The sequence below is a fragment of the Martes martes genome, assembly GCF_963455335.1.
Source record: "Martes martes genome assembly, chromosome: 15".
Taxonomy (NCBI): Eukaryota; Metazoa; Chordata; class Mammalia; order Carnivora; family Mustelidae; genus Martes; species Martes martes.
The window spans coordinates 41,979,308-42,003,891 of NC_137903.1; the positions used below are offsets into that span (position 1 = coordinate 41,979,308).

At 44.6% G+C, this 24,584-nt stretch overlaps 1 protein-coding gene across 1 annotated transcript in view; it reads right to left on the reverse strand.

Annotated features, from left to right (window-relative positions):
* Positions 1 to 331: 331 nt before the first annotated feature.
* The window catches only part of TNR (tenascin R), a gene marked incomplete at both ends in the record, with an annotated part of 78,761 nt that continues 54,508 nt past the window's right edge, over positions 332 to 24,584 (reverse strand). Inside the window, 5 exons of the mRNA XM_080824627.1 lie at positions 332 to 451; positions 1,401 to 1,564; positions 5,396 to 5,557; positions 9,715 to 9,811; positions 11,228 to 11,379. Coding sequence (XP_080680753.1) covers positions 332 to 451; positions 1,401 to 1,564; positions 5,396 to 5,557; positions 9,715 to 9,811; positions 11,228 to 11,379 — 695 coding nt within the window. The remainder of the gene's footprint in view (positions 452 to 1,400; positions 1,565 to 5,395; positions 5,558 to 9,714; positions 9,812 to 11,227; positions 11,380 to 24,584) is intronic.

Below are 24,584 nucleotides of genomic sequence, written 5' to 3' on the forward strand. Positions count from 1 at the left end.
AGGGCAGCTCCTAGGTGTCCAGGAAAAGAAGGCCCGGTACCATAGCAATCTGACCCCAGGACTTGCCTTTCAGTTGGTCTCTTTAAAACCTTCCAGACTTTCCCTCCTCAGTGAGAAAAGAGGGGAAGGTTAAGGATGACTGGGTGGGAGGGAGCACGGAGACCGAGGCCCAGGCCCGGGACAGCAGACACCACGAACAGCTATATCCTGCTTCCTCCAACACCCTTCCCACGTTGCCAAGCACAGTACTCTTACCCCCCACCCCTCGTTTCATATTATAAAATACAAACAAATGACAGAAAAGGTCAGTTGGCCCGCGGCCACCCGAGGCTCAGAACTGCAAGGACCGCCGTTTCCTCCCCGCCGTGAGACGGTGGCTGTAGGGGCGCATCTTCATCTCCACGAAAGGGATGGAGAACTCGTGGCCTTTCCAGTGGTACCAGTTGATCCCCTAGGAAGGAGGAAGACAGGCATGTCAGGTCCCCGCCTCCCCCCAGGTGGAACACCCGGCTTGAAAAGAGGGAGAACTCCAGGAGCGGGGAATCCAAGATGAGGATTAGTCATTCTCCGAGAACGGGAAGCTCTGCGGTCCAGCTCCCGACAGGGTCGAAGGAGCTGGGTCTTTCTCCAGCTTTTCTTTTTAGGCGTCCTGTGGCCTGAGTGTTCATCAGGTTATGTCTTACTGCCAGCTTTATGCTTTTGGCTTTTAAGATTTGCATGCACCGATTACCAGTGCTGAATCTCAAAATCCCAATGGTATAGGAGCATCTTGTGGAGAATGATTGTGTTTGACTGCTCACTCCTGAGGGGAGAGTCAGGTAGTTTCTGCCTGTGGTGACCAGCCATCTTGGTTGGCTCAGGAGGGAGGGGTTTCCCTGGCTGCTGGCCTTTGGGGGCTAAAACTGGGAAAGTCCCAGGTGGTCGCCGGTTGGTCGCCCTATCTCCCAGCCCAGCCTGTGGACTTGTAGTCTCTAAGGGGGAAACCTAGTCCAGTTGACACTGGTTTTCTGATCTCTCCTTCCTGGGACCCTTCTTTAGATGAGGTCAAGCCTGTGAAGCTGTTCCTAAATTTGATAAGCTCTCCATGGAATGGCTAAGATGAGGAAATGACATGAATGGAATGTATTGGCAGTCAAGGGCTTTTCTGAGTGAGTTCTAAGTTCTGAGTCCAGATGCTGTTTTTTTTTTTCTCTCCTCTGGCTTCTGCTTTGTCCCACTCTTATCTCAGGACCTGCCTTCCTTTCCTCTTCATGATAGTCCTTTCTCAAGACTGACTTTTATTTATTTATTTATTTAAAAGAGGGAAATGTAAGACCAACTTGTGCACCGAACACATAAAGCTGAGGGACGGTGGGTTCCACAGCCCTGGGTCATTCAAGATGGTGGCCAGCTTCACCTACCTGACTGTGCCTGGACTCTCCATATTTCCCATTGAGGTTGGTGCGATGGCAGTTCTTATACCACCAGGCCCCCTTGTAGGACATGGCACAGTTGGTAACGGCAACATCATTGTCTCTGTCCTCTGTGGAGAAAGGGCGTCCCTGATGATAGCTGAGGGAGTCCCCTATAAAGAAAAAGATGCTTTCATAAGGCCATCTCATTTGTTCCTGTTTTGTCAGGACTGTCTGGACATCTGACCCACTCCCAACACACCTAGACTGCCCTCAAGGGACCTTCCATTTACTCACCTCGTTGCCACGCATTTCCTCAGCTGGGCTGTAGGGAACTCTCACTCCACCTTACCCCCTGGGTCAGCTGCTTCTTTGCTGCTCTCTGCAACCCATTTCCTCATTCCTCTGACCTTCTGCTCAGAGCTCTGTCCACTCAGTCCACTTCACACCCCTGTCTTTTCCCTCTAGGCTTGCACTGGGCACCAACATTCATGATTCCTTTGTCCCCAGAGGACACAGTGATGAGCCATGGTGACTTGAGTCAATCTGGGTTACCACCATGCATCCATGGCCTGGCCTTCTCCACAGTTTCTTAAGCTTGGTCAACCCTCACCCAAAACCCCACATTCAGAACTTGGTGCCACATGTAAAGAGAGATCTCAGCAAGCTCAAGTTCCTGTCCACAGGAGAGAGAAAGCATGATAAGAAAATCCTAATGGTGTCCGAGAATGTCTCCACTGCTTCCCACCATGGCTTACTCTGAGGGGATGGTCTTTATTCTCTGAGAAAGCCGGAATCCCTCATGTCAGGTGGATCCCCAACTGAACATATCATGTTTCTGTCCTATCCTTTTCATCTTCTCTTCCCGGGCTCCAAGAAATCTGGTTTTGTGTCCATTGAGAGCTAATCTTACTACCTGAAACTCCTTTTAAAAAAGATTTTATTTATTTATTTGAGAGAGAGAGAAAGAGAGTGAGCTTGAGCAGGGGGGTGGGCAGAGGCAGAAGGAGAAGCAAACTCCTCACCAAATGGGGAGACCCACGTGGGGCTGGATCCCAGGATCCTGGGACCATGACCTGAGCTGAAGGCAGATACTGAACTGACTGAGCCACTCAGGTGCCTCTATGAAACTCAGTCACATTTCTTCCATGTCCAGAGGAAGGCAGAATATATACATGAAAAAGAAAAAAATAAGCTCAATAATATATTTTTCATATATATACATAAAAATAAGTATTTATTAGCATAGTCACCTCCTCTAATCCTAAATCATATTCATATCCTTTAGCTTTAAAACTTCTTGGATTAATCCTATTTTCTAGTGACCCTTTCTTTACCATGGGTCACTCTGTTGCTTCTGCCCACCTCCTGTCTTCTCATCTCCAGCTCGTCCTTCTGTAATCTAGAATTTGCTCTCCACTACTGTCCTACAACAATGCTCTCCTGCTTCCTCTCTGATGTTGCCTGCTGCAGTCTTGGATAGATCCCAGCATTGGTCTTTATCTCCTCCCCCAGTCTGGCTTCCCTTCCCATTTCTGCCTCATACCACCTCATATATTCAGTGCATCGTCCACGTCTTGGTTTTTCTCTCTCAAACGGCTGTTCAGATTTATACCTTTCTCTTAATTCCTGACATTAGTCAAGTCTCCTATTATCTCCTACCAGGATTAATGCAGCAGCTGCCAGCGGGTCTCTGTTCTTTACTCAGATTTACTTTATCCAGTTTAAGGCTGTCCCATTGATCTTCCTAAAACCCCCAAATCCAAAAGACTCAGGACCTACCATGGCTCCCCACTGCTCACCGTAGTCACACGGCTCCCTTGGTTTTAGGGCCCTTACTCCGCCAATCTTTCTGTTTCTTCTGAACTCACACCCTGCCCTGGGGAGCCAGGCTCTCCACGCCTGCCCTCCCTCCACAGTAACTGCTCCTCCCGTGACTTCTCTTCCAGGGCTTGCCTTCCTTGCCATTGGGACCCCAGTCAGATGTCGCTCCTTCCGAGGCCAATGAGCTCCTGGTAAGCCGGACGTGAGTACCATTTCTTTTACGGTTCTTTTTTGAAAAATAGCTGTTTCATTCTTGCAGAGGCCGTGTCTTATGCTTGTTTTGAGTCCCTGTAACTTGCACAATGACCTTCCTGGGGTTGCTCAACAGCCTTTTATTGATAACTTGGTTTGGAGTTTTCAGTTCTACTCTGGTCAGAGTCTTGATGAGAGACCTAGATTTTTGTAGCCTTGAGAAATGGGGACAGGAGAAAGGGCTGAACATGGATTGGAGGCCATAGGATGTATAGTTGCCAGTAGGGCCAATAAAATGAGCAACAAGTCAAGATAAAGGCCAGGGGAACTGGGCCACGGTGAGTGCCAGAAAAAGAGGATGGGCTCTTCCCCACTGGAGACCTTCTGGTCTAGAAAGAGCAACCATTGGGTGGAGTTACCCAGAGAAGGGGGCAGCCCATATAAGCCCAGGTTTTCATCATTTGAGGAAGATGAACTGAATATTTGAAGAGAGGGGTCGACTGCAATTAATTCATGATGATTGGTCAATTTGCTGGCAGGATTAGCCTAGGAGACAAGAGAGTAGAATGTGGTCCCATGGCCCTGCCCTCCATGGGGCCCGGTAGCAAGACGGAGCTGTGGTAATGGCAGCAGTGCCTGGGCCCACGAGCCCGGGGGGCGGGAGAAGCAGAAGCCTGGAGCAGATGAAGAGCGGGGAGGAAGGTGGAACATGGGAGTAAGGGGCAAAGCTTGGTTTTCTTCCTGTGGGAAGAATAAGCACTGCTTTTCTATAGGCACAATTCTAATCTTAGGGAGTTGATTGTATCAGGGTTTTTTTTGAAATGATTTAGTCTGACATCTTGTTTAATATACTCCATTTCAATGGCTCTTTTATGCCCAAAGTGTAGTAAATTGGAGCCACCGTGAGGGGCACCTCAGGCAGACCTGACTGACCGCCGACAGGAGTAATCTCCAAATGAACAAGAACGAAGCACGTCTTCCTACGGAGTAACACCACCTGGGTGAGAAGAGAAATACTTGGACAGGTGCAGTAATCAGAAGGGCAGCACCTTGATGATCTTCTTAATTCCAAGAGTCATGAAAATGCCACTAAAATGACAGACTAGCATTTAGCCCTTACACTGGAGTTAATGAAAGAACCAATAACTCCATGTACCAAAGAGTAGAATGTTTGGCAAAACAGGTTTTTATGAAATGTGCTATAATAGAACCTAGGAGACAGACTGGTAAAGCCTAAGAAGCAGGCTGGGATATTACGTTCTGATAAAACTATTAATGCAACAGAGCTTATGGACACGGTTGTTCTACTTAGTCAAAATGTCATAAAAATCTATACAGGGAACGCGAGCATGTATTTGGTTCTCGTGGAGGAATGAGAAGAAACGTGTTCGAGGAGGATCTTTCGGGGGCTCTTGCTTGCACCTGACAAAGGCGTTACGATGACTGCTGGGGGTGGGGGGGCTCAGAATATAGAGGGGTCTGCTTTATTTCCCTTAGTTGCAAGATGGTTTTCCTGGATGTCATTGCAGGAGGAAATTTCTCGCCAGACAGTGGATGATTATGCACTCGTTGGATAAGAGCCCATATTGATTAATCTAGACAAGAAAAATAATGCTTTGCCCTCACGCTGCGCTTTTTTTTTTTTTTAAACTTTAAAGTACTTTTGCTGCATTGATTGCTTCTTTTTCTGACTACTCTGTGAAGTAGGGCTGGCGGCCTTATTATGATTTTCCAGATGAGGAAACTGAAATCCGGAGGCATTGGTTTCAGGTCACCTGGGTGGTTGGGGACAGAAGGGACCAGCGCCAGTGATTCCCAGCCCTCCCTCCGCCCCTGCTCTTTGGCTGGCAGGGAATTCACAGGCTTTCCGGGTGCTGCCGCCGCCCGGTGCAGTTCAGGCCTTGACCGCGCGGGGGCGCTGGTCCTACCGTCCGCCCAGCGGCCGTGGGGCTGCTGGGGGCTTGGTGGGGGGGTGGCGGCCAGGGTACCTGCAGTGCCGTTGTAGCCCCCGAGGCGCAGCTTATACAGGTTTCGGCCATCCTCCACCGAGAACTTGTCGTAGGAGGCGAAGGCGGCCTCCTGGCCGTCCCGCATGTCCACGCGCAGCTCGTAGCGGCCCTGGGATGTGATCCTGTGTATGTTGTCCAGCCCTGTGGAGAAGAGCGGAGGATGCAGGGGGCCCGGTCCCTGCGGCTTGGGACATGGGGGAAAATGGGGCTGAATGGGACTGTGGCCTCGCAATGGATGTTACAGAGGGGCAGGGGGATCCGGATTGCTTTTGTCCTCAGCCCTTCTCAGGTCATTTATCAGACAGACCTTGCCAGATTCAGAATCTCCTCCCACAAAAAGACAAGACCTGGTCTGCTGATGGGTGCCCCCCTCCCTGCCCCCATGTCAGCTCAGGGGTCCTAACATCCTGTCTTGACTCTGTAGCACACAAACCTTGAGCCTCAGGATTCCTGGCCCTGTCCCCGACCACCTTCCACTCCAAACCGCGGCGTTGGGTGAAAATGACAAGATGTATTACATGGATGTGAATCGTTTGGTGAGAGTGGTAGGAAGCCAGAGGTAGAGACACTGATCAGAGGAGTTCAGGATGGGCGCGAGGGGCCCGGGAGAGCCAGACCTCCTATCATTGCTAGTAGCCTGCAAAAGGGATTCTGTTCACCTTGCATTACACGGCCTCGCCCCTTCTCAGCCTCCAGCCCTCCTGGGGCTCCCACAGCCAGGTCAGGGGATTTTGCCATTTGCCCCCTGAATTCTGTTGCTTTCTGTTTAATCTACTTGCTACGGTTTGCTTTGCCCCTCTGCACTGGTCTTCTGGGTGGTTATTTTCACCCAGCTGCTTCCCTTTGGGCTCTAAGCTTCGTGGACCTTGGTTTAATAGATTCTTGTAACATGCAAAACCTCTGTGAGCCCGCATCTTCCTTGGTGATGTTTTCTCATATATATTCCCTTGTCTTCTTGCTCTGGCTGGCTGGACTCTGGGACTTGCTGATTTTGACCTAACTGTCCGGACTTTGAACCAATCACCTTGCATTGCTGGTAATCTCTGAGTCTTCCTGATTTCTATCTGCCCACTGAACCGAGGTCCTCTTGCTCTGCTGTCATATCTGATATCTATCGGAGGATGCCATGATGAGAATAAAGGAAGTGCAGCAATGGAAGGGAATTTGGAGATTACTTAGGCTAATCTCGTTGTGGAAAAAGAGGTTGAAATCCACACAGGTGCTGTTATTGGCTGAAAGCCACCTGGATCTTTCTGCTTCCCTTTCCTGTTTGAGATTTAAAGCTTCATTTTGATTATGAGTTGAGGGCCGAGGGCTGTTTGCTATTCACCAGGTTGCTGACCCACAACCTACCCTAGACTTGTGTCTGTGTGGATCTAGTAGATCCTGGGGGTACCTGCCCTGGATGCCCTTAGTAAATGGTGGGCATGTCCCCCAGCTGCTAGATGTGTTGGCTGCTAACAGCTCACAGCTGCCTTCTTCTTGGATAATTGCCTTTGACCAAACAGGAGTTACTTCCCCTTAGCAGCTTCGTTCTCCCTCCCCCGTGCCTTGAAGCAGACCTACATTAATGCCTGATGTAGGGGGTATGAAAGACCATCCCCTTTGTCCTACTAGGGACCAACTCTGAGGAGCAATTCATGCTCCAGACCTTCCCTGAGGATCAGACCAGAGATAATCTCTCACCAAAACTGCATTTTTGCATAGTGTCTTCTGCTCTGTCTTGCTTCCTCCATTCCCCTACTCCTGAGACCACTCCATCAATAAATCCCTGAAAAAGAATGTCTCTGGCTCTGCTTCTGGGGAACTCAACTTGGAATATAAATCATGGGTCATAGTTACCCTGAACCTGAGTATTGCTGCCAAACTATGGATCACCAGGCCATGCCTCGATTCAGCAGCCCTCACTGGCTCCCTATTACCATGGCATTATGTCAAGACTTCTCTTCCTGGCTTTAGGTACCATAATGTGCTTTTATTCAACCCATCTAACCTCATTTTCTTCTTTCCCTGTCCTGCGTCTTTGCTCTGGTTGGGTGGTTTCTTTCCTATCCCATTTGCACGTGTCAGAAAAATCCCTGCCTTTCCTCTTTTCTTGTCCCCTTCCCTCCTGCATTCTTCTTAGTCATGGATCGCGCAGAGCCTCCTCCACAAAGCTGACCCCTCCCCTCTCTGAGTATCTGTGCCTTCTTGTAGATAGTTCATTGGTTGGTACAGCGTTTCTCAGCATAGGACGGCATCTTTCACGATAGGAGAAATGCTTTGGGAATGAGGATGAAATAACCTTAAACATATAGGGAGAAAGCTATTTCCAAATCCTATTTCTTTCTTAATAGTTAAAGGAGAAACCTTAACTCGGATCCTAACTTCAACTCCCAGTCTCAGTTTGGTTCCAGTGCTTGGCGGTGAAAACAACCAACGCTTGCTAACCTTCATTTGTACCACCGGCGGCAACATCAGGCTTGGGGCCCATGTATTTAGCTGTCATTTAATAATATTAATATTATTTTGTTTTCCTTGTATGAATTTTTAAGGCTCCTTCTTGTTTTGGCACATGATAACTAGCTTTCCATTTTGGGAAATGCTATGAAGTTTCTTTCACAAAACAGTTAACTTAATTAAATAAAGTAAGCAATACAGAGAAAATGTAAGTGCAGGTTAGTTCCGCTACTTCACAGATAATGCAAAAATCATGGAATCAGTGCCCAGCGGCTGAGGGCTGGGGAACACGAGCCCTGTGTGCCAGGGGCCTGATCTACGTGCATTGTACTCGTCCCCCAAGCTGTGTGCCAAATCCTAGAAGGTGATAATACTTCCTGTGCACTTGACTTCTCTCTCAATGTTCTTATCTTATAGTTTCATTACCTACATCAGCCAACACAGTTCTGAGCCTCTCATAGGTACTTGATAAATTCTTATCATCGGTGGACCTATCGGTGCCTACGCTTTAAGCACCTACCATCGCAGGCACCATAACAGGCAAGGGGACTAAAAGATGGCCAAGATGTGGTCCTAGTCCTGAAAGAAGTTTCCATGGTACAGTCAAGATGGACAGAAAGAAAAATGGACACTGTGCTTTGGGCTCACAAAAGAGGGAGTGGCCAATTCTCCGATAGGCAGAGGGTGAGAAAACTGGGCAGGACAGGTTCTGTGGAGGACGAGGAGCTTAGCCGGGTCTCTGAATATACGCAGACAGGCAACGAGATGTACAGGGGAGGGGGATGGTGGGTTGGGAGAGTGTTCCTTGCAGAGGAAGCATTAATGATTCTGAATGTTTGGAGCTGGGTATTGGCATGTGTGGGGGAGTGTGGGCGGGAGGCGTGGGGGACTTAGTGGTGGGGAGCAGGCTCCAGACGTAGATTAGGAAGGGTCTTGTACCTCAGCAAAGGGGTTTGGCTTTCCTAGTGGCAATGAGGTGTCACTGAAAGGGTTTACAAATGGGGTTAACCACAGCTCAGATTTTGGGCATGAGGAAGACCGCCATGTGGACAGGTCAGGTAGGGAGCTGTTGGTGTGAGTATCCAGGTAGGGAGGTCAGGTAGGGAGCTGTTGTGTGAGTGTCCAGGAGAAAGACAGTGAGGCCCCGATGACGTAGGGACCGTAGGGACCGGGATAGAGGGAGGAGACCACAAATAGGGAAGTCAGTTATGCGCCCTTCCCCCCTTCCTCCCTGTATGTATCACTATGAAAATCTAACCCAGGCCGAGACACAGGTAATCCATTTACTGCTTTCCGGGGTTGGCACTCCCGCCACCACCTGAATATTCACCTTCTCACACCAGTTCTGTTCTCAATCTGCACCTCCCGCCTGTGTCAGACCTCTGGGAGATGGCAGGACACCCCAAAGGCGGTTTTCATTTTTCTCTTCCTTTGTGAAATCAGGCAATACGATTCCTCCGGGGAGCTGGGGCAGGGTGACTGCCTCCTCTCTCTCCCGACCTGCAGGCTGCCTGGCGGGTGCCCAGCATCTGAGAAGTGACCGGCCAGCTGGCTGTGTCCTGCGCCCCTCCCCCACCAGGCAGCTCACTTCCTCTGTAGTTGCCTCATGTCAAGACCCATCAGCATAAGAGACTATTAATGAGGATGGGAAGAGACAGAGCAAAGAGGAAAACACCACAATAAGATAAAAACAGATCAATAGCAGAGCCAAACAGAGCAAGAGGTACTGAAAGCAATTCACGAGCTGTCAACTTCTCAACGGACACGGCGTTTCGGATCATCCCAGATGGACACAGAAAGGAAGGAGGTGGACAAAGACCCGGAGCAGGGTTCCCAGGGAAAGCATGAAGGAAGATTACCCAGCCAAAACTCATCCTCCAGGTTCCCGAAGCCGACACGGTACTCAGCCCACTTGCGGAAAAAATCAGTTTGGCCGTTCTGCCGTCTCTGGAACACCTGTGGGGGAGACAGGAGAGGAAACAACGTGATGCTAAAGAAAATAAACCCTCATGAGTAAAATTGCCGTAACTGAGTTTTCCAGCCGCCAGGACAAAGATGCTCAGATCAGGAACATTGCTGTACAGAGCTCGGTATCCACACAGCTGTTATCATAGTAAGAGATGCTCAGAGCTCTCCGGAAGTGTGGAGGTCCCTGAGGAATAGGCCAGGGTGTGCCTTTGACACTAATTTGCACCCCTGCAATGCAGAAAAGACTCAGAATCCATCTCAAGCTCCCAAGTAGGCAAGGGGAAATAGGCTTGGCTCTCAAATGAATCTTTTTGCAGCACCGAGGGCAGTAGAAAGCATTTCTCACCAAAAGAACAGGACCAACCCACATCAGCTGGTAGCTGTCACCATCCTATTGCAGGCAAAGCAACTGCATATCGTTCACTTTCCGAGCTGTTTAAGTGCTAATTTCATTTAACCTCCAATGCATCAGCCTCAGCTTCAATTTCCAATTATGCTTTAAGAAGGAGGCACAAATATGTCAGAAACATAAAAGAGAATGCCTCCCCAGAGTAGCTTATGAGCACAGCCACCATTTAACTCCATTAAAAATCTATCCATTTTGCACCAAGAAAAATCCAGTGCTGTGTGTTCACAGCGCTAGAGGGGAACCGCGGGAGGGTCGGGGGGCTGTGTGTGCATGCAGGGATGGAGCGAATGCTGGGCTCCTTTAGGGTCAGGCTGAGGGAACTCTCCTGTACGCACAGTGGGCTGCACTGCTAGCTGGGGCCATTTAGGACACTGTTCTTTCTCTTCTCTTGGTGTTGTCCTATTAGCTGTGGAGGGAGGCTGTCTCTTATTTTCCTGACTGCTGGTGCATCTGGAAGGCTGTGGCAGCTCTGGGGAAGAGTCAGGGAGGCCAGGGGAGATGGGGACAGGGGTAGGCCTGGTAACTAGAGATGGCTATCCGTGCTCATCCGTTCCCCCATATGCAGTCATCCCATAGAGCTCCCCCATCGAGGCTCACCTCTTCCTGCAGGGTACCCTCCTCCTGCAGAGAACCCTCTCTCTCTGCTCCTTGACTACAGCTGCAGCCTTCAGCAGGCAAGAATCCTGGGCCTGTCAGAGCTATTCCTCCCTCTCCCTGGCACCCTCCTGCATTAACTATCGTCACAGAAGGAACAGTATTCCTGGGGCCCCTTCACTGGGCCAGGCCACTGCTGCCTCAATATGCTTAATCCTTCCAGTGCTAAGCCAAACCTATGACTGTGTTGCCCAGAGGCAAGGAAGAACCCCACCAGGGACAGGTGGAGGATGGATGAAGACTGGCCAGAGGATGGTGAAATGTGGATCCACAGACACCAAGCCAGATGGGCCAGACCCTGAGGATGTTTGTGACTGTGGAGAACAGTCCCAGATACTTACAATCCAGCCACCCCCATCGGTGGTCATGTCGCAGTACACCTGTAACTTCCGGCTTAGTTCTCCATTGAGGAAGATGGTGTAAACCCCACTCAGAGTGTCTCCATTCATCAAATGCTGGGCACAGTCTTGAGGATGAGGAAACACCCGGCCCCCTGCGTAGGAAAAGAGGCAGTTTCCAGAAAGGATCCTTTCTCCTACAATGTGTAATGACATCTTGGATTGGACGAGGTTGTAAACGGCCTTGTGGTACTTCATCAAGAGCTGTAAGAAATCTTTACTGGATCTCAAGCCTTGTGTGGGGACCCCACATCTTCCTGCATTCCCCCCTCTAACTGATGTTGGATTACTCGAACAATATACAGTTTTGGGGCATCTGAGGACCAAGGATCTGGGTTCATAGTCTGGTTCCTTCCCTTACCTATTTGTTTGGTTTTAGGCAAATGGCCTGACTTCCCTGGGTATCAGTTTTCTTTTCAGTGAAACGGGGCTAATAAAAAATCCCTTCCCCCCCAATGAAGGGTGAAAGTGTTAATGCAGCTAGTGGGGTTACTCAGGTGATGATTACAGATGCATGGGCCACAATAGATCACTGTAGGGCCCACCTTTCTTTTTCTTCCTTTTTTTTTTTTTTAAGATTTTATTTATTTTGGAGAGGGAGAGAGTGTGCACAGGAGCAGGGGAGAGGGCATAGGGAAAGGGAGAAAGAATCTCAAGCAGACTCCCTGCTGAGTGCAGAGCCCAACATGGGGCTCGATATCATGACCCTGAGATCATGACCTGAACCAAAATCAAGAGTTGGATGCCTAACTGAGCCATCCAGGCGCCCCAGTAGCGCCCACCTTTCAAAGGGATGACAGGCATTAAGCAAAACCTTCCACCATCCTCACAACAGCATGAAGGAATGCCTGCACAAGCTCGGAGTTAGCGAGAAGATGGATCTCTATTCTTTGCCCAAAACAATTTCCTGATTGGACTAAACAATCAAATGGCCATGTTTTACAGTTCAGTTTAAGTTTAAGGAAAGGGCAGGGGAAATAAATTGCTGATTATCTTTCAGAGAGAACAGCCCAATTTATAGAACGATATCTAATTAGCTAAAAGAGAAGCTTAAATCATGTATCTTGAAGAGCTTAGCTTCGGGGCAAATTTTAATGCTTAGCAGGCAAGCCAAGAAGCAGAGATCCCACTGGAGCTGATTTCTGGACCGCAGGAGTGGAAAGAGCAAGTAAAAGGGAGAGCTTGCCATGTAAGGAGAAGTGGTTTGGGTGATCTGTGCATGCAGTGATGTTCAGGGTCAATGAAATGAGGCTGATTCCGTTTTGCACCCTTGAACTGTAGCAGTTATAAGGCGGCTGGCTAGGGACCTCACGTGTCAGTCACTACAGTGACCCCTAGTGGCGATACCGGCACACTACAGGTGCGCTGGAGGGCAGCTTGGAGTCAGCTGTGGGGGAGGGAGGTCAGAGCAAGTGGACCTCCTTGAACACCCTGGTCAACAGATCATCTTCGAAGCATTCTGTGTTAGGAAGAGGTCGTCAGGATTTAGTAGATGTGTGAACTCCTAGTACAGGGACTGTCCAGCTTGCTGCCATACCATGGTCAAAGTTTGCTCCCACGTAAGGTAGTTTAGAACAAGGGCACTGCCTACTTCAGAGACAGTTGCACAGGGAGTAACAATACATTTCTATAGAACTTGTACTAGAGAAGGTGTGTTTTATTTCTATTTAATTCTTGCAAGAAACTTTAAGAGAAAGGCAGATTGTTATAGATCAGACAGATCACTATTTTGCAGAAAAGGAAACCGCAGTCAGCAAGATTGCACAGCTTCCACAGGTCAGTGGAACTCAAGTTTTGAGACCCCAAGTCAAGTGCTCCCTGCACTTGGCTAAACAAGGAATAACATGTATACACTTTACAGGAGTTACATCTATCCATACAGCAGGGAATTAATTGATGTCTGTATTTATCTTACAAGCATCCTAAAGGTTAAGGTTACCTCAAAAAGTTCTATGTTCAGATTAAACATCTTTATCCTCCAAACTGGTTTTCTGAAGTAGCTGCAGGAAAGCTCTAAACTTTCATCTGCAGCACATCCTAGAGCCTGACAGAATTCTTAAACCCACATATTCCTAGTGGTCACAGTTATGTGTCAGGGGACAGGTGAAAGTGAGCTCCTTCCCTCTCCCTGTTACATTGGGAGCACCATGATGATGTCCTGGCTCCCAAGCCTTTCTCTCCACCTGGTCTCTGCAGCAACCTGCCTGTCTGTGTTCCTTTCTCCACTCTTCTCTCATTGGCTGACTTTCTCATTTTATGAGATCAGCACAAAATGTTGTTGTGCTTTAGCACATTCTTAAATAGTCCTTTTTTTTCTTAATCGATTTAACTCCTTAAAGGGGCCAGAGCTCACAATTTTTTTTCCCCCAGTATCCAGTATGTTCCCAACAGAACATCTTCCCCCAAACCTCAAATTATAACAAATATACCTATAAGGGATGCCTGGGTGGCTCAGTCAGTTAAGCTTCTGACTTTAGCTCAGGTCATGATCTCAGGGTCCTGGGATCAAGTCCCACATTGGGTTCCTTGCTTGGTAGGGAGCCTGCTTATCCCTCTGCCTGCCTCTTTCTCTCACTCTGGCAAATAAATAAATAAAATCTTTTAAAAAAACAAACAAAAAACAAAACAAAAAAACAAATACACCTATAAAACCAAACCAAACTTTAGAATAGGTAAGTAAATGATGTTTTACGATTTTCTTCATCTTGATGATGTAGATTATTTAATATTTAAGTTATTGATACTTTCAAAAGGTTCACACATTTAGTTGTCTTAAAGGTAAACCTATGAAAAACAAATATAGTAATTGAGATGGCCTGCCCTGGAGACCTTTTTAGATACCTGAAAGAATGTCATATAAAAAAGGAATTCATGTTTTTTAAGTCAGAAAATGGGAATAAAATCAACTTAAGAAAAAAGTGGATTTAAGTGGTGTCAAAAGTTTGGAGAGATGAAGCTCCCAGACTATACCCTGGGAGAGGAAGGGCTGTGATTTCATCCTTCTGGGCCCCCACACTGGGCTGTTTGGTGGAGGGACTCACCAGATGTGTTCAGGTCTGGTGCATGGTTGCTGGGTACACTTGTCTTGCCTTTGACAAGTTGGGAGGCCGCCTGGCTGTTTCTAGATTTGATTTAATCTGTGGCATTATTGTAAAGTCAATCAATAAACATTTTGTCTGCGTAGAATATCAGGAGCAACAACTGGGATTTTTATCTCCTGGGCACTTGGAGAAGACAAGTCTACCATGAAACCACTCTTCTCAACCCCTCTCCGGCCCTCAGTATTACCAGAGTTTTGCCTCCCACTACAAGTCCTCGATCAGATCATTATTCCTTTTCATCAGATGAGAGGAGGCAGAGGCTCACTAACTATTCCCAAATGGGGACTTTATTAAAATTCAGATTCCTGAGTTCCGTGGCAGATGAACTAAGTCAGAATGTTGAGGGATAGCAGGGGATCAGTGTCTTACCAGATATCCTCAGATGAATCTGAAGAGCAGCTAGATTTGAACCCCATTCTTTCTCTGGTACATTTTCTTCTTCTCAGAGAGGCCAAGAGGTAGAATTGGTAAGCTAGACTATGCCCCTGAGGAGCCTGGTGGTCTGCTTTCTCTGCTTAGGTCCTGTGCTCTAGTGACTCTAGACAGAACGTCTCAGTCTGTCTGTCTCTCCTGCCCTCCTCTATTTTATTTTCTCCCTTTCCTTTCCTGTCTTTCCCAGTAGGTATGTCTTTTTTTTTCTTCCTTTTTAAGATTTATTTATTTATGAGAAAAAGAGAGAGAGAACCATGAGGGAACATGGGGGAAGGGAGAAAAACTCAAGCAGACTCCCCTGGAGAACAAAGCCCAACATGGTGCTCCATCTCATAACCCTGAGATCATGACCTGAGCTGAAATCAAGAGTCAAACACTTAACTGACTGAGCCACCCATGTGCCCCCAGTAGGTATGTCTTGAGCAGGCTGGTCCCAAGATTTAGACAGGGCGGCACGGTAAAGGGAGGGAATAAGAGATTCTGTTTATTCTTGAGTTTAAACCTTGTGTTCCAGTTTTCCTATTAAATTCTGCTTTGAGGGTTCTTAGACCTTGGCTTAGCTAATAATAAAGAATGCACTGATTCTTGCTCTGCTGGGTTCCTTGTGCATATACTGTGATTTCATATATTCATAGGACATCTGTCCCGACAGATTTCAGGCATCCCTAGCTCTCTGGATGTCATACCATCTAATATCATCAGAAACTCACCTTTCACCCTAACATAGATCATTCCAATAATTCTTCCGAAGGCAGAAATTTTAGGACCAAGAGCAAAACTGGAAGGCTTTTGTTTCCTTTTGTACAATAACTGGGGGCTGGCCTGACAAAGAGGCTTTGTTGTTATTGTTTTTGTTGTTGTTGTTGTTGTTGTTGTTGTTTAAACACAAGCTGTGGTGATTGCCAGGTTAAGAGGAAAGCAATGCCTAGTGATCAGTACACTGAAGTGTCTCGTGGTTAAGTGTTTCTAGATGTAATTGTGAGATCAACAGGACTGAGGCACTCACTGGAAGAATTGCTCAGAAATTGGTTTGTGTTGGGCATCTGAAGGCTGAGTGTGGAGTGGAGTGAAGCAGGCTACGTGACACACAGCACAATCAGATTACCCTCAGCCAGCTGGGAGTGAAGGAAGAGACTTTTATGTCCCTGCCCTGTTCCTTACTTGTTTTGTGTTCTTGGATGTCGTCTTTAAAATGGCCAGAGTTGATGGCTTTGGAGAGCATCTGCCTCCTGCCCTCTCTTCCGGCCTTAGCATCAGGACCAAAGCCATGATGCCAGGATTTCCCTCTGAGGACAGCCTGTGCACATCTCTGTGTAACTACACAGCAAAGTGTGCTATTCCACAGAAGTACAGGTGACTGCCTCTGGTCACCAGCGCTTAGGCTGTTCTTCCCAGAAGTGGGTTTCTGCTTGTAGGTTTGTGGAGGGCAGTTTGAGGTCAGGGACAGGGCAAAATTACTTGTTTGTCCCACATGGGCTGTGAAGACCTACCACTTTAGCCTCTTTAATAGCATCTTCTAATTCATTTATCTGTTTATTCTTTTATGTATTCATTCAACAAACATATGGGGGGGCATCTGTTGGGTTCTGAATCCTGGGCTAAGTGATAATATAAAAAATGAAGGGATACAGTCCCATCTTTCAGATTGCTCACACTCTGGTGGGAGAAACAGACAATTATAACCCCAAGTTCTAAGTGCTCTGGGAAAGAGATAAACAGAGAGAACTATTAAAATGTGGAGGTGGGCATGTGCTGAAATTTGGTGCTGATGAGGGTAGGGTGAGTGGCAGAGCTTGGGGTGGGACAGGATTAGCAAGCGCTAATCAGAAAGCCCTTCTTATTTTAGGAAGTTAGAAGTAATCTGTAGAAGTTAGCTACAGACTGGTGGGGGAAGGGTGTCCCAAGTCAGCACAAAAAGCATGGCCTATTTTGGGAAACTGCGGAGTTAGCCAAAAGCTGGGTTGGATGGATAAAGGAGAGCCTCAGGAAGGTAAGCGGGACTGGATCATTCTATTTAAGGAGTTAAACCTTCTCAGGCAGTCTACAGAATGAAGAGATCACTGATAGACTTTAAGCTCAAGTTTTTAGAAAGATGATTCTTCCTGTGGGGTGGAGAATGAGTTCGATGGGGTAAGATTGGAGGTAAGACCCATTCAAGAGGGAATCTGGGTGGAGAGGTGACAAAAACTTTTAAGGATGTAATAGGAATGGAGAATCAGCTGAACAATAGACAATTTGGATGCTTTTATTTGAAGCATTTCTGAGGAAGGTCCTCAAGTTCTGTAGACCACCTGCCTTCTGCCCACCATGGGTAAACGCAATAAACTTCTGAATCTTCCTTTCAAAGATCAGCTGAAGACACCGTGATAGAGAAATGTTCTGACATAATTTGCCTTATTTCTTGGATTCATTTATATCAGGAGACCCAGTTCTAAGGCATATTAGTTGATCAGACTGGCAGCTGTCAGCCCAGCCCCTCCCTGTGGCTCTTGATTGGACATGGCAGGGAGAGGGCTGGGTCTTGTCTGCCTTGTCTTTTCCTGCCATTCTGACCCTAATTATATACACTATCCATTTTTTGGAAGAGTGATTTTTTTTTTTATACTGTAGATGTGATCCTATCTCATCCTATCTCTCCCTTGCCAAAAACCCTCCAATGGCTTCTTCAATGCAATGGCTCCAATTGCAATGACTTCTTGCAATTAGAGGAAAATCAGAAAGCCTTACCTTGGCCTACAAAGCCCTATATGCTCTGGCAATGCCTTGTATTTCCCACCCTGGCTGGCTCTTTTCTAATCTGCTGAACATGTCAAACTTATTCCTTCTTTGGGGTACGGTAATTACTCCTACTATGTCTGGAATGCTCCTCTTGTATGATTCACTCCGATCATTCAAGTCCTGGCTCAAATGTTTCAGCTCAAAAGGAGGCCTTTCCTGACCATCCTAGTTGAGGCCAGAGTCTATGGTAGTGGAAGGAAGTGACAATCAGAAAATGCTTCCTCCCATACAAATTGTCCTAGAAGTTAGCTCTTTGTATCTGTCCCTTTTCCATTAGTGTTTATTTTTTTTAATAATATTATCACTATTTGAATTTACCCTATTTCCTTCCTTTGTCTATTCCCAATTGCCTCATCCCTTTGAATATAAGTTTCAGGAGGGAGGGCATCTGGCTCATCTTATTCAGCACTTTATCCTCAGAACTTGGAACAGTGTTTGACCCATGGTAGATGCTCAATCAATATTTATTAAATGTACCATACTATGTGATCTATATCCACCCCTATGATTATAAAAAGAGAAATTAAAATTAGATTTTCTGAAAACATTTGGGACAATGCAATTAAAAACTGGCCAGATGGAATCCTGTGTATAGTGACATATAAGGTCCTTCTATAACATTCACAATGCTATCCTACAACCTATGGCAGACAGTTTGATGTTTGGTGAAATTTACTGCCCCTATCCAATAAAGTGATCACATATCCCTGTCCTCCTGAATAGTATAAACAATTATGTGTAAATAAATTTAAAAACTTAGATGAACTGGGCCATTTCCTTGACAATCACCATCTACCAAAAGTCACCCAGGATGAATGGTTAACCTGAATAATATCATAACTATTAAAGAAATTGGATCTGTAGTTAGGACCCTTAGAAAAAGAACCTTCAGGCCCGGATGGCTTCATTATTAATTCTAGCAAACATTTAAAAAAGGAACATCACCAATTTTACACAATCTCTTACAGAAAATGGAAGTGGAGGGAATATTTCCAACTCATTCAATAGGGCCAGCCTTTCCTGATACAAAAAACGGACAAAAACAGTACAGAAAAAGAGAGAGAGAGAGTAGGTTAGAAAAGAGTTTTGAAGACTTATTTTTGCTTCTCCCCCATATTGTCATGGACTAATCATTACCTACCTTTTCACATGTACTTTGTTCTTCTCTAATATACCCATAATAGACATAGCAGTTGATAACTCCAAAGGAACATGAGCCCACAGGCCAGAGTATTCATCATTAGAGAGTAAGACTAACAAGAAGGAAAGATCACAAGCACTGTGACATCCATCACCTGATGCAGAATTATTAGAATAGAGGGTCCAAGATTAAATTAAGCCTGATATGTCACTTTTTTAAGGAAGTAAGGAAGGATATTAACAATATGAAAAAAGAACAAAAATTATGAATATTTAGTAGAGTTATTAGACATGAACAATGTAATAGTTGAAGGTAAGAACACAACGGATGGAATGAATGGGGGATTCAGATTCAGCTGAACACAAATAAGTGAATTGGATGATCAGATTGAGGAACTTTCTGAAAAGACTAAAAGTCAAGATAAAGAAAAGAAAACACAAAGACAAAGTTAAGAGATTTGGAGGAGAGAATATACATTCCAACATCTAGCTAAAAAAGTGCTAAAAGGGGGAAATAAAAACCAAGAAATGTTTAAAGAAATAAGGAAGATAAATGTCTCAGAATTAAAGATAAAACACCTCTGATTTACAGGGCTTTCAGAGTGTCAGACTGAGGATAAAAAGAAAAACAAACGCCAAAACATATAGTGAAGTGGAAGACTAAAAAAGAAAGAATACATTCTAAAAGCTTCTAGAAAGAGCAGCCAACCTCCAGGGAAACACAGATCAGACTGACATCAGACTTCTCAGTAGCAACATTGGATATAAAAAGACAATTGAATACTTTAAAATATGAAGGAAACAAGTATTTGAACCTGGCATTTTATACCTCTGATCACACTGCAGTTCAAGTGTGAGAGTATGGTTAAAAAATGCTCTAGGCATATGAGATTTCATGAGGATTTGCCTTACAAAATCCTTTATGGAAAATCTAGAGTAAGAACACAATTCGGAAGAGTAACGAATGCTAAAGTTCTAAAAAGTAAGAGTGATTAAATACTTGAGTAAAATGTCTTATTTTTGCCTTAAATAAAAGACTACCATAAAAGAAGAGAAAAAAAAGAAAGCCTATTTATAACAACCCACAGCCCAAATCTAAGCAGGGTTTTTTTGGGGGAAGGAGAATGAGGGGGTGAGGAGGAGCCCAGAGGGGTTTGAGAACATGCTCAAGTACCTGGATTGCTGTAGGGAGACCTACTGATCTATTTAAGAAATCAATAGGGACAAAGAAACATGAACATGGATCTTGAGTCCAAAAGCTGGTTCTTTGAAAGTATTAATATTAATAAGACTGATTAGGAAATAAAGAGAGAAGCTGACAAAAATAAAATGAAAAAGGAAAAAGAGCTGCAGATATAGTAAAGATTAAAATCTCTTGAAGAATTTTATCCTATTAAAATTTAAGACTCAGGCGAAATGAATAAATTCCTGGAAGGTTAGAAAGAGTCACAACTGGTGCAAGAAGAAACCAAGACCTTGGCTATAAACCAAGACCTTGGCTAAGACCTTGGTAGAAGTACTAGTCAAACATCTCACGTTCCTAAAACAAAGAGAAACAACCAAAACAACAACAAAATATCCCCAGGTGGTTTTAGTGATGAGTTCTGCTGAAAGTTATTCCAGAAACAGTACAAAAAATCATGAACACTGACCAGATTTTTCTTTTAAATGAAGCTAGTGAAACATGAATTTCAAAAAACTCAGTAAGGAGGTAAATACACAAGAAAACATGTATAGGTCAATGTCACTTATGATTGTAGATGTAAATAGGCTAAAAGAAATTTTAGCTAATCAAACCCAGCTGTGCATTAAAAAAAAAAATCACATTCAGTGAAGTTTCTCCTAGGAATGTAAAAAAATGTATATTAAAAAAATCTATCAATGTACTTCATCTCGTTATTAAGATAAAGGATAAACATTATGTAATTAACTCAACCAATGCAGAAAAAAGCCATTGGATAATGTTTAGCAACAAAGTTTATCATAAAAACTCTTGGTTTCAAATAGAAGAAAATTCTGTGACTTAAATGTTTTAAACTTCAAATCTAAGTGAATATTATCCTGGTTTATTTAAGATTAGCCAATTACATATTTATTTTATTTTAGAAAAGCTTAAATAGCTGTTTCTTTTCCCCATCAAAAGGAGGTCTAAAAATGAAGACTTAGCAAAAACTATGCAACATGAAGCTGCCACTAAGCATTCCTTTTAAGAATGAGAATGAGTCAAAGTTACCTAGTACCACTGTTCAGCTGAACATAGTTCTTGAGGTCCCAGCTAAAATGACAGGGAAAGAAAATTAAATAAATCAGAGGCATAAGGGTTAGAAATATATAGATAAAAGCCATCATTATTTGTAAATGATATAAAACGTTTACCTAAAAATATTAACAGAAATAATAATTTGTGTTAATAAAAGAGCTCAGCAGGATTGCTGGGTATAGGATCAATATACAAAAATTATACAAAAATCCATAACATTTTCCCATATCAGCAATAACCAACTAGAAAATAACTTTTAAAGTTCGATACCAGTCATCAAGCAATAAGAAATTATAAAATGTTTAGAAATGAGCCAAGAGCATAACATTATAGAGAAATACTTAGAGTCCTATGAAAGAACACAAAGATGATTTGAATAAAAGAAGAGATATATTTTTAGAAGGGATGACTTAGTATTCTAAAGATGTCAGTTGTCCCCAAATTACTTTATACATTTATTGCAATTCCAGTCTAAATTCAAGTTGAGATTTCTTTTGGTGAACTTGATAAACTTGTTCTATGAAAAACAAAGGTCACCAAAGAGCTATGTTGAATTCGAAAAAGAAAAGTAAGGTAAAACAATTCTTTGTTTTATCAGTTATGGAGAGATTAATGTTAAGATATTAAGTAACAGATATGAAAACACAATGTTGTGTTGGCAAAAGAACAGATAAATAGACCGTGGACTACAATATGAGTTCAGAGTTCGGAGATAGATTCATGTACATATGGGAGCTTAATAAACAGTAAAACACCACAAATTAATGGAGACTAGATGGATTATTTAGTAAATGATGTTGAGGAAATTGGCTCACATACAAAGACAAAGAAAACTACATCCTAACTTAATACCATAATATTGAAAATAGACTAAATATAAGAAAAATCTAGAAAGCTAGTAAGGGTATGTATTGAAGAGTATCTTTGTGTCTCACAGGCAGGGAAAGACATAAAGACTTCAAAAGCTCAAATAATGATAGCTATTACTTATCTAGCACAGGAAGTCTGATAGAAAGATAGATGATGTGAACAGACAATTTACAGAAAAAGGCAACCTGAAAGGCTAACAAGCGTAGATGAGATGTATAAACTCAAACTTGTTATTATTTAAAGAAATTCATCTAGAAAATGAAATATCAATTATGCCTATTAGACTGTCAGAAGTTACAAAGTTGGGTCACGTCAAGTCGTTAGGAATGATGCATGTCATTAGGAAACAGGTGATTTCCTGCCCTGTTGTAGGGGTTGTAGACTAGAATAGCCATCTCAAAGAGCAATACTCCATTAAACAGTGCAAACACATACCCATGACCCAGTCACTCCTCTTCTGGGTGTATATCCCAAAGGTATTGCCTCACTGACCCACAAGTGGACACATACAGGCTACTCTCGGCAACACCATTTGTAGTGTGGGATGTCGGGGACTGTTTGATGTCCATCTTGGGAGGTTAAAGTGATGGGTGAACAGCATGCAGTATTTTGTAACAATTGGAAGTGAAAGACTAGATGCACATACGACATAGGTGGATCTTAAAACTAGCACTGAGTAGAAAACAGGGGAACAAGGGATGAGTTATCTAGCTCAATACCATTTACATTCCTTTAAAATATTTCTACTCAAAACTTTTCCAAGAACACATTTTTCAAAAACACATATAAACAAGAGGGCACAGATTCAACACCTCAGAATGGTTGCATGTAGAAGGCAGAAGAGATGAGGCTAGGAGGAAATAAATGTACAGGTACAGAGAGAGATCTTGCTGGAGATTGACATTGGTGATGGGAGATAAACCGAGCAGTATGGTTGATTCAGATGGCTCCTCTGAGACCCACCCATCTATCCCCATTGGACTCATGGAATGGTTTGTTCAGATGCAGTGCTTAGTGCCCTGCCTCCTTCCACACAATCAGGTGTCAAGGGAAGGAGAAGGTGGACTTCTCCTTTGGGGGTGGGGCTTTGCTTGTTTCCATGAAGCCAGCAGTCCAACTGTTTCTAAGTAGTGGAGCAGAGAGAAGCCCTCTGTTTCCCTACTTTGGTCAAGGCGGAAGTGTGGTGTATGTAAGAATAGAAAGCGGTGGACAGTGGTCACTGGACTTCCCAAGTGATAATTACGTGGATTTGCATGATCCATTATCTATCGTCCCAGGACCCAGGATTTGCCAATCTTTACTAACTTTTACAGCTTCAAAAACTGTAGCTTGCGTTAGAGTAGACTCCCAGAGTTTTTGTGAAAAGCCCCAGAGAGCAGCTCAGCCTGGATGTGGAATAGGACTGGAGCAAAGGCAATAAAGAAAACTTCTCATTACTCATCTCTGGGCACCTCCACAAATGATTGTCTTCGCTTAACCTCAAGGTCAAGACAACCTATTTTATAGTGTTCACTGTCTCTGAGGACAAGCTTTAGTGAGCGTCTTGTTTGCTTCTTATAGTATTAAAAGAGACAATGAAACCTGCCTCTCAGAAGATCATTTCACCAAGTCTCTGTTGCTCTACGGGGAATATTTGTTTCCTCATTTATATTCATGTCTCTGAAAGACAAGTAGACCTTGAATGAAATTTCAGGCGACAATAAATTATAAATAATGTATCCATATTTTTTCTCTTCCATACTACTTGTATTTAATTCCCCCCAGAGTCTTGTGCAAACACCAAAGACAAGAGGACAGGAAGCTATTAACATGATGGAAAGAATGAAATGGGTTTATGCTATATGGCAGGAAGGCAACAAGGGAAGATATCTTGATCAAAGAAAAGTTTTTGAGGTTTTGTGGAAGTGAGTTGTTTTCTTTTAGTTCTCTCTTTCTTTCTCTCTTATTTTTAAAAACATCGAAACTCTTTTCCAGATCATTAAGTAGACATCTGCTTGAAATGAGTCTCTTATTTTGGCCCACCGAAGGCAAGAAGAGGGTTTTTCGGTGGATGGAGGCCACTCAGGGGCCCCGCTCTAGGCTCTTTTGTTCCATAAGACCAGGCATAAAAAATGCGTAGAACAATCAGCTGAGATCAGCCCATCCTAAGAATAGGATGCTGCTAAGTGGAAAGCTCAGGTACTGTCAATGAAGTCGGAAAGGATGCTGGTTACTAGAATGAAATTAGCCTCTAAATCCATCAGCCCTGATTTGCTGTCACGTAGGATGCTCTGGTGTTTTTTTCAGACGTCTTGCTCAGCAAGAATAATTCATGGGGTTCAGACTGGCGGCACTCCAGTCTTTCAAGGAAGTGAAATGACTCTCTGCTCTTCATTTTTGTTTCTGTCTCCTCCTGCTCCACCTCCTCCTCCTTTTTCCTCTTCTCCTTCTCCCTTTCTTCTTTTTAGGCAAACAGGGGCCCACAGATAGAGCTTGCAGGTGAGCTAAGCTCCCCTGTGTGTGTGTGTCGTGTGGGGGGTTGTCAGTGAGGGTCCCATCAGAGAGGCAGGGAGAGGATGAGCTGGGATGTGTTTAGTGTCAGGGCAGGCAGAATCGGGTTCAAGGCACAGCCTCGGTGACCACTCTTCCCAGAGGGAGCCTAATCTTGAGGGATCTTTAGGTGATCTCTGGGGATGACAGGGGAGTCCTGGTGTGACTATCACCCACCCTGTACCCTGGA